The sequence below is a fragment of the Solea senegalensis genome, unplaced genomic scaffold (assembly GCF_019176455.1).
Source record: "Solea senegalensis isolate Sse05_10M unplaced genomic scaffold, IFAPA_SoseM_1 scf7180000017199, whole genome shotgun sequence".
NCBI lineage: Eukaryota > Metazoa > Chordata > Actinopteri > Pleuronectiformes > Soleidae > Solea > Solea senegalensis.
The window spans coordinates 11,676-22,334 of record NW_025322281.1 but is presented as its reverse complement, the minus strand read 5'-3'; the positions used below and the strand labels follow the sequence as shown (position 1 = coordinate 22,334).

Here is a 10,659-nt window from a genome sequence, read left to right as displayed (position 1 = left end):
ACACAAAACTGAAAGGGGCATAACCATGCTTTGTGCCACTTTATATGATCAAATTGTTAATTCCAGAAAGATTTGCTTTTGGGTGAAATCTTGTTCTACTTTTGAATCTCTTTCCTTATATGTTTGTTTGTACACTTTACATCTGTTAATGGTATCCCACCAATAAGTAGAGAAGGCACTTGAGGATCAATATTTTGATGGCCAAGGTGACATTTCATTCATTCAATTATGCCTGTGGGAATAGCTGGCATTACAGAAATCAACTCTTTATAAATGATAGGAAAAGATTTTGTTCTTAGAAATGGTTCATAACTATAAAGATGACCTTTATTATCAAACAAAGCAGAAACATAGATAATACCCCTTTCAATCCAGGCCTCCTTATATAGACTTTTCTTGTTAACAGTAATATCACTGTTATTCCAAATAAGAGTTTTATGTGGTGAAAAGTTGTGAACATAACACACTTTCCAAGACAATAAAGCCTGTTGATGACATTTTGAGACTTTTAGTGGCAATTTAGAAACAGACTAGTTACATCCCAATAGAAAGTTGAAGCCGCTTCCATTTTCAAAGATATTGTATGGTATAAAATTCCATAGCGATTCCGGACATTCCAAACATTTCTGAAGCCATTTGATCTTAAAGGTGCAATTCAAACGGATCAAATCTAAGACGCCCAATCCTCCTTCTGCTCTCTCTAAAGTGAGAATTTCTTTTTTGAAGCAATGTCTCCTATGTTTCCACACAAATGTAATACATAAATGATTGATTTCTGTGCAGAACATATCACTAACAAAAAGTGACAAAGCAGGATAAACTAATCTTGATACACCTTCAGCTTTTGACAATAACACTCTAGCAAAGATTGAAAGGTCTCTCTGAAGCCATCAATTCAAAATTGTCTTAGTTTTCTTCATTTTGGGAAGAACATGTAGCTGTTGTCTGAGAGTCATGTCCTTGGAAATGTGAACACCAAGACATTTAACACACTGTTTGACAGGAATATCAAACATAAGTTTCTCTTCAGTCTCATAGAAACATTAAAGTTGACTTTTGTTGAGATGAAGTTTAAGACCCGAAGCTTCTGAAAATGCACCAGTTGCACGTAATGCACTTTGTATTTGCCCTTTATCCCTTAGAAACAATAGTGTATCATGGGCTAGCTGTGTCATTTTGATCTGTCTGTTAAAGATGGTCAAACCATGAATATCGGGGCTATGTGAGATATTTAACAACAACACTTCAGCCACAATCAAAAATAAAAAACAAGAAATAGGACATCCTTGGCGTACACCTCTTGAAATTGGAAACCTTTTGGAAATGCTGGGATATAAAATGACAGAGCTGTTTATATCTTTATAAAACATTATTATATTATTAATAAAATGATCCCCAAACCCAAAAATGTGCAGGGCCTGTATCATGAAAGAATGTTCAATTGAATCAAATGCCTTATAAAAGTCGAGGAATACAAGTAGTGCATGTGACTTTATGTGGTTCCAATAGTCAATTCAATCTAATACTAACCTGACATTAGAGCTAATGTGACGTTTGGCCATAAAAGCATTTTGGTTTTCGCTTATTATCTCTTCTAGATCTTTCTTCAAACGTTTAGCATAGACCTGTGAGATCATTTTATAGTCTATATTTCAAAGAGAAATGGGCCTCCAATTTTCCATTATTAAAGGATTTGTTTCAGGTTTAGGAATAAGGGTTATCAGACCTTGTTTCATGGTTGTCGTCATGTCCTTTCTATCAATACATTCTTTAAACATGAGCAGTAGATGGTCCTTAATTAAAGCCCAAAAGCATAAATCAAATTCTACTGAGAGACCATCACTTCCAGGTGATTTTCTTAAATTCATTGAGTTCATATTGCTTCAGTCATTTCTGAGGATGAGAGTTCTCTGTCACAGCTGTCTTTGAAATGTCCAGAAATCAGAGGAGTCAACTTTCTTATATGCTCCATAAATGCACTGCTCTTGAAGTGATTCAATTCACATGTATATCATTTGCTATAACTTGCAATATTATTGTGGTCTGTGCTGATGGTACCATTTATATTTAGGGATGTAATATTATTTATTTTCCTATTTGGCTTTTCTAAACCAAAAAAAGAACTTGTATTTCTTTCCCCTTCCTCTAACCACTTAGCCCTGGACCTTATGAAGGCACCTTTGGCCAAATTCATATACATTCTTTCAAGCTCTTCACTAAGATTCTTAAGCAATTTTAATTCATCCTCAGATAAATCGTGCCTCGACATTCATTTGTGCAACTGGCTCATTAAAGATCTTCTTTGTTAGTACGTATTTCTTTTATTTGTTTGCTACACTGTATTGCAACTTCTCTCACTTTAAATTTAAAGAATTCCCATTTTTGGATTGGACTCAAATCTTTTTTTACTAAAAATGTCTTTTGCAAGCAATTCTACACTTTTTAAAAAAATGTTTTGTCTTCCAATATATTATTATTTAATTTCCAATAGCCTCTGATGTTTGATTTTTCTTTAGAGCCCTTTAATCTAAGACTTCTCTTTTGATGATCAGACAGCGGAGCATGACAATGAGAAACATCTGAAATGAACTGTAGTCCATGTGACGACAGTAACCATAGATCAATTCTAGACTGTAAGCTTCTGCTAGAATTGGTCAACGTATAATCTTTGACACTGGGGTTCATAAATCTCCAAGCATCTGAAAGCAGAAGGTGATCACACAGAAATGAGGTAGATTTGAAACCAAGTCAAGCTGTAGATCTAGGAGGCCATCGATCCATTTCATCATCAGGGGCATCATTGAAGTCTCCACCAATGATAAAAACACATTCTTTGTATTTTCCTTTGCAGAGAGATTAGAAAACATATCTTTTGCTTGAATTGTCCTGTTTGGACCATAAACAAATAATAACCAGAAGGTTGTCCACCTTTAAGACCAATATAATCCATAGACCATCATCTGAGAAAGCAGAATCCAGCACATCACCATTAAATCTATTCAAAAGAACTGCGACTCCAGCTGAATTATTTGAGCCATGAGAAAAAAAAAAACTGTGTCCCCCCACTGAGACTTCTAAAATCTTTCATCATCTCTAGATGAATGAGTTTCTTGCAAAAAAACTATATTTGCATTACAACGCCTGCTTAAGAGAAAAACTGCCTTCCTTTTTGTATTATCCCGTAGTCCCCTTACATTAATAGAGCACAAACTTAGTGCATCAAACTTAAATTGAGTCATACAAGAAAATGAACTCAATAAAAACATAAACAGAATTGGCTAATGTCTGAGGTAAATGAACACTTAGAAACTTGAAGAAAGAATAAAATAGGTACTTACAAACAGTAAAGCTCAACTATAAGTACCATTTATACATTCATGAATTTTAAACCAACAGTATTATTAAATGTAATGAAGTGCTCCTGTGACTTATTTAACATAACCCTTAAAGTCCAGAACCCATTGTAACCTTAACAAGTCACCTTTCTTCCTTCAATATAGGCTTCTGGACCACGAACACCAGCACGTTTCCCTTGCTTTCTGGCAGCTTCCACAAGCGGCCAGAGCTTGTTTCTTTCCATCTTGTCGGTTTGTGTCAAATCTTCCTTAACCAGTAGTTTCTTCTCCTTGAGAATCTCAGTGCCACGTGAAATCTTCCAGACTTTGTTTCCAAAGGATCTCATTGTGAACTGCACGATGACAGGTCGTGCTGCATTATCCCGGGGAACTCCAACTCTATGCACTGTGTCAACGAGAAAGCCTAGCTTTTCTTTGTCTTCAGGTGCGAGCAGCGCCAGCAACTTGATGATCTCCCCTCTGATGTTCTCTGCAGGTGTCTCTCCTAATCCATACATGCGGAGATTCCAGCGCCTGCTGAAGCGCTCGCTATTTTCACTTCTCTGTTGCAGTTGTGAGACTTGTCCTGACATTTCTTTAATGTGTTCTTTGTTATTTTCAACTTTCCATAATTCCATCCCTTTCAACTGCTCGCAGACTGTCGTAATGGCTTCAGAGTTTCTGGAGATGTTTTGCTCGTGCGCAGTGAAGCGTTTTGTTAACTCCACCACTGCATTCATGATTTCAGCGTTGGAAACATCGTCAGCATCACCTCCGCCTTTTTGACGCTGTTTCTTTGGGTCCGGGCCTTTACTCGGCGTAACTGGTAGCGGTGTGAACAAAGCGTCCAAACCTTCAACTTCATGTTGAAGTAGTGACGTGACGTTGGTACTGCTGTTGGATTTCACTTCTCTTTTGGGCATGGTTCCAGTGGTTTGTTAAAGCTAATGCTATACTAACAAATGTTGGGGCCGAGATGTCTACTGTAATCCACTATTCTATTGTTCTCCATGGGTAAGGCCTATATGCAGTTTCAAAAGCCTGATTTGAGTTTTCAACAAAGTCTCAGTCCACCATTTGGGACATTCTTGGTTTTACGACTGGTCAGCATTCCATAGGGTCAGTGAATCTCATTGGCCGTTCTCTGTTTTATGGCCTTGCCCCTGAAAACACTATAAAACCAGAGGACAGACGTTTCTCGCTCACTTCCATTTTTCTTTCTCTTCCTATTTTTGCTCTTTGTGTTTTTCTTCTTGTTCCTCTCCTTCGGGGGCAAAACGTGTTATCAGCTCACAGTAAGAGGCAAGGGTTCTGGGCAGGGTTAGGTTAAGGTTCTGTGTTTTATAAACTTTCCTTTGTGTTGAACGTGTTGGATTGTGCACTCACACGTTCGTATGGATTTGTTTACTATTGTTAACTGTTTGTATTTGTTTAGACGTTATTAATTCCCTTCGCTGAAAGTAGAGCTCACCGCTCACCCTGCAGTGACGTGTCTTCTCCCGCTGTGAGCGCGTAGACAGATCACGTGGTGAGAGAATGTCGGCATGAACGTTAAGATTCACAGACTGGCCTGGCTTTGCCTGTGTCAAGTCTGTGTGGTTTAAACTGACATAAACTCTCACGTACGCGATCCTTTTGTTTCATTCACTGAACACACTGTGCTTTGAAACACACTTTTGGTCTGCCGCTATTCAAGCACGATTCTCACTCACTCTCTTTCTCACTCACTCACTCTCTCTTTTTCATTCTTGAACGAGAGTCTCCTCATAGGCGCCATCTTGTGTCGAACACGTGTCTCTGCAGCCATGCTATCACATGTTCGACCCAAGATCTGCGGCCTCGTGTTAATGTGTTTCTGGCGCCATCTTTGGTGGAAGCGTGCGTCTACAGTCACTGCTACTGCGCATGCCTTCTCTGCTTTGGTGTCGGAAGTGGGAGTGGCTTTGCTCGGCCAACCGCGTCACTCCCATGTCTTATCTTTGTCTCATGTTACACTCACACACACACACACACACACATATTGGTGTTTATGTTGTATATAGCCTGTGTTGTTGTAGCTTAGCAAGTGATATTTGTTGATTCAACCAATAGATTTTCGTTCTACATTAATGTTCACTTTTAGTGAACATGATTGTTTAATTGATTTCAATGTTTGATTTAATAAATTGTTACTTTTATTAACCTGAAGGAATGCTCTGTGTCTTTTGTACATGAATACAGTGACAAATGGGGGTTGAGAGGGTCTGTGCTCGGATTCATACCTTCAATACTGTTAAATTGGGATATCTTTGATATCGTAGTCAATTACAGTGATTATTTAAGACTGATTTTAAAGGCATAGATTGATTGTCTTTTCCCTGTTTTCAGGGTGGTGCCCCGTTCTAGAATGAATTAACATTTAATTCATTTTTCAAAATGTTTAATTAAAATATTTTATTATCCTCTCTATCCTCACAGAGTAGCCACAGCAGTCATAATAGTTGGTTTAGTTGCCGTTTTTTGACGTGGTACAACTTATAGTTTGGGAGCTCACCGCACTCCAACCGCCCAGGTCGCCATCTTGAGCCAACCGAGGACGCTCCTGTTTGTTTGTAAACAGTCACAGCTGTGACATCATCAACAACACTCATTCTCATTGGCTACATGTGAACGTGTCAGAGGAGAAAGTGAAAAACATCAAGTTCAGTCAGAAAAGGTCAAAGCTGCGACTGACGTGAAAACTACAGCGACTGAAACACTTTAGAAAACAAAAAACACGTCAGCTGTGAAAAGATCCTGATTCTACATCTGAGGGAAGAAAAAGTGGAAACATGGAACAACCATCACTGATTCAACTCATGTGACAACATGAATGACTTTCAGTTGTGGATGAAACATCTGACATTTACAACAGTAACAGAGAGTCAGTGAACTCACCACAGAGTCTCCAGTCTACAATGTGGACTCTCCAGTCCAGAACACAGCAGCTTCACTCCTGAATCCTGCTGCTGGTTATGACTCAGGTCCAGGTCTCTCAGGTGTGAGGGGTTGGACTTCAGAGCTGAGACCAGAGAAGAACAGCTGATCTTTGTCAATCTGCAGCCCCTCAACCTGAATGAAGAATAAAAGATGAGACTTTAGACAAAGTTGCTGCTTGAAACCAGTAGTATTGTTATTATTATTAATATGATACTATAATTAAAGTTGATATCAGTCTAAAGTTTATGTCTCATTAATAGAACATCAATAACATTGTAGTTGTATAAAAATGTCATAAGTCCTGTTTAAACTTAGAAGCTGACACAACTGTTATATTTCTGCTCCTGGTCTCTCTCTTCTGTCTCTACCTCACCTCCCTCTTTCACTTTCTCTCCCCCTCCTCTCCTCTGTCCTCCGTTTTGTCCTTTCACCACAACCGGTCGAGGCAGATGCTGCACATGTTTGAGTCTGGTTCTGTCACAGATTTTCTCTCCACTGCCCCCTAGTGTTTGTTCATTGTGTGAACTGTTGGTTTCTCTTGTCTTTCTGTCTTATCATGAACAGAGACTTGAGAGAATGTTGTGATTTGGTGTTTTCATTCAGTTCAAAACAAGAATCACAACCAGCTGACAAATCTTCACTTTCATCATTTAAAACATCTCCAGAAACAAACTGAGAAGAATGAGAAGAACTGACTTCTGTGTGTATTTGATAAACCAAACCATGAATCATCACTGACTGATGATGTTATTGATCATGTCTGAACTCACCGAGCCTTCCTGCAGTTCCTCACAGCTGGAATCAGTCTCTGTTTCCCCTGGTATGATGTTCTGTACTTGCTCAGGTCCAACTCATCCAGAACCTCCTCAGACATCTGCAGCATGTAGGCCAGAGCTGAGCAGTGGATCACAGAGAGTCTCTGTCCTCTGTTCTTTGACTTCATGAACTCTTGGATCTCCTGATGCACTGATTGCTCGTTCATCTCTGTCAGACAGTGGAAGATGTTGATGCTTCTGTCAGGTGAGATGTTCTCTGTGTTCATCTTCTTCAGGTTCTCAATGACCCTCTGGATGATTTCTGGACTGTTCTGAGTCTGACCCAGCAGACCTCCTAAGAGTCTGTGGTTGGACTCCAGACAGAGTCCATGAAGGAAGCGAACAAACAGGTCCAGGTGACCATTTTCACTTTGAAGGGATTTCTTCATGGCTGCTTTCAGGAACACATCCAGAGGAGTGTAACCACCATCATCATCATCATCAACTTTATGTCTGAATAAGACCTGCAGCAACATTTTCAGTGACTTTTTCGAACTGTCTTTTTTTCTAAAGAAGTCCTGCAGTACCTCTGTCTTCCTGTTGGTGAAACAGTGGAACATGTAGACTGCAGCCAGAAACTCCTGAACGCTCAGATGAACAAAGCAGTAGACTGATTTCTGGAAGATCACGCTCTCTCTTCTGAAGATCTCTGTACAAACTCCTGAGTACACCGAGGCCTCTGTCACACTTAGACCACACCGCTCCAGGTCTTCTTGGTAGAACATGATGTCTCCTTTCTGTAGATGTTCAAAGGCCAGCCTACCCAGCTTCAGAAGAAAGTCCCTGTCGGCTTCCGTCAGCTCCCGTGGACTCGTCTCACATCCTTTATCATATTTGTTCTTCTTCCTCTTGGTCTGAACCAGCAGGAAGTGTGAGTACAGGTCTGTCAGGGTCTTGGGCAGCTCTCCTCTCTGCTCTGTGGTCAACATGTGCTCCAGAACTGTAGCACTGATCCAGCAGAAGACTGGGACTTGACACATGATGTGGAGGCTCCTGGACGTCTTGATGTGTGAGATGATTCTGCTGGACAGATCATCAGTTCTGGATCTCTTCCTGAAGTACTCGTCCTTCTGGTCGTCAGTGAAGCCTCGTACTTCTGTTACCCTGGCAACACATTTAGGAGGGATCTGATTGGCCGCCGCAGGTCGAGAAGTTATCCAGACAAGAGCTGAGGGAAGCAGATTCCCCTGGATGAGGTTGGTCAGCAGCGCGTTGACTGATGACCTGTGTGTGACGTCAGAAACCAGCGTGCTGCTGCTGAAGTCCAGTGAGAGTCTGCTTTCATCCAGGCCGTCAAAGATGAACAAAGGTTTACAGACAGCGAGCTCCTCTGCTCTGACCTTCTCTAATGTTGGATGGAAAACATGGAGCAGCGTGAGAAGACTGTGCTGCTGATCTCTGATCAGGTTCAGCTCCCTGAACGAGAGCACAATCAGCAGATTCACATCCTGGTTTTCCAAACCCTCGGCCCAGTCCAGAGTGAACTTCTGCACCGAGAAGGTTTTTCCAACACCAGCGACGCCGTTGGTCAGGACAACTCTGATGCTCCCCTGCTGGTCAGGTAAGGCTTTAAAGATGTCGCAGCACTTGATGGGAGTGTCCTGGACCGTCTTCTTCTTGGAGGTCGTCTCCAGCTGCATCACCTCATGTTGAGTATTGACCTCTTCACTCTGTCCCTCTGTGATGTAGAGCTCAGTAAAGATCCTGTTCAGGAGGGTTCTACTTCCTGTTCCTTCAGTTCCTTCTGTCACATGTTCAAATCTGCTCCTCAGACTGATCTTATGTTCATCTAGAACTTTCTGCAGACCAACATCTGCTGAAAGACAAGAGACAAAGAATGTGAGCAGCTGAGGATTATTTTCATCAGTGTCATGTTTTTCTGTGACGTTGTTGTTTTATGTTGTTTGTTGTCAAATGAAAAACTACATTTTCACTGTAATGACTTGAATAACTTTATTCTGAAAGACTGAATCATTCTAGAAGAACTGTGATGATTGTGAAGGAAAGAGTATCATCTGCATACAAGAGAACAATCATGAGAGAAAAGCAGCAAAATGAGGGGAAACCTTCATTTCTTCAACCTGCAGGGGGCAGCAGAGAGTTAAACTCCATCATGGAGTTAACATGAGTCACATTTTTAACTTTTAAACAGTTTTCTCCTGTTTTTCCATTTCTAAAGTCTACTAGTGCTGATGGGAGCTGCTCTCCTTATGAGTCTTACTCACGGATGCTCTGTGGTCCACGTCCTGTCCTGGGTCTTTTCCCACACTGGGGACAGCAGGAGTCTCCTGGTGGACCAGACTGGTCCCAGTATGAGGAGATGCAGAGTCTGCAGAACCGGTGACCGCAGCTGGTGGAGACTGGATCCTTCAGGACGTCCTGACACAGAGGACAGCGGGACGTCTGCTCGTCCACAGAAACAGCAAACTGGTCTCTGTGAAGACATTTCTTTATCACTGACATGACGGGGACAGGTGGACATGTCTCTGTGGAGACATTTCTTTATCACTGACATGTCAGGGACAGGTGGACATGTCTCTGTGAAGACATCCTTACAGCTTTGTCTCACAGTGGTTCTGATGGACTGTTGTAAAGGTCTAACCCTGAGGCTCATCCTCACACTCTCTCTGACTCGTCAATGGTTTGACTCATTGATCCGTTTCATCAGATTCTGAATCAGTTCAGTTCAGTCTGTTGCTCACACACACATTTAGTTCTTCTTCCTTCACAAAAGTCCAGTCAAATTCAATTTGAACCACAAATAAAAGAAATGAGCTGTTGATGTGAAGCTGCTTTCAGAGCTGCTCTGAAGTTTGGACGTTTCCCTCCAACAGATGGAGGTTATTTCTTATCTTAATTCAAGAGCATATCATATTGATTTGAGAGCATTATTTATTGAGTCTCTTACTTTGTCTCTGAGGCTCCAGGTTCATGACTGAAGTTATAAGGTTGGTCCATAGACCGGTCACTCTTCACAGACAGACCGCTGGGTCCTGGAGACTCTGCTCTCTGTCTCTGGTTCTGACCTCTGCAAACACAAACATCACATGATCACTGATGATGGTCTTTGTTTAGACACTTTGATCACAAAGCAGCCTCAGTGTCAGTGTGACCTCCAGAGTCTGGAGTGAAGGGAATGATTTCAGGTTTACAGCCTGTGGTCGCTGATCTTTGTGTAAAGACTGATCCTCTACAGCAGCGGTCCTCAACCCCCGGGCCGCGGACCGGTTTAATGTCAGACAATATTTTCAGGACCAGCCTTTAATACAAAAATAAATGAATAAAAAACAAAATAAAATGATACGACCGGCATAAAAACTGGTCTTTTGTGAATATAATAATAAACGTGAATCCACTGTGTATCTGTGTATGTGGCCCTGCGATGGACTGGCGAACTGTCCAGGGTGTACCCCGCCTATCGCCCGATGTAGCTGAGATTGGCACAGCCCCCCCGCGACCCTCTGGTGGAGGATAAAGCGGTAGATGATGACTGACTGACTGACTGATCAATTGCACTAATCAGGTTTAGCCAGAGCCGGCCCTGGGCATAG

General features: G+C 41.4%; 1 protein-coding gene across 1 annotated transcript; it reads right to left on the bottom strand.

Annotated features, from left to right (window-relative positions):
• Positions 1-5,820: 5,820 nt before the first annotated feature.
• LOC122764074 (NLR family CARD domain-containing protein 3-like) lies at positions 5,821-10,126 on the bottom strand. The gene is made up of 5 exons (XM_044018440.1): positions 10,017-10,126; positions 9,334-9,542; positions 7,064-8,924; positions 6,383-6,425; positions 5,821-5,916 (listed from the first exon to the last, which is right to left on the bottom strand). Exons 1-5 carry the CDS (start codon positions 10,064-10,066, stop codon positions 5,821-5,823), a joined length of 2,259 nt encoding a protein of 752 aa, XP_043874375.1. The 5' UTR covers positions 10,067-10,126.
• Between the last annotated feature and the right edge of the window lie 533 nt (positions 10,127-10,659).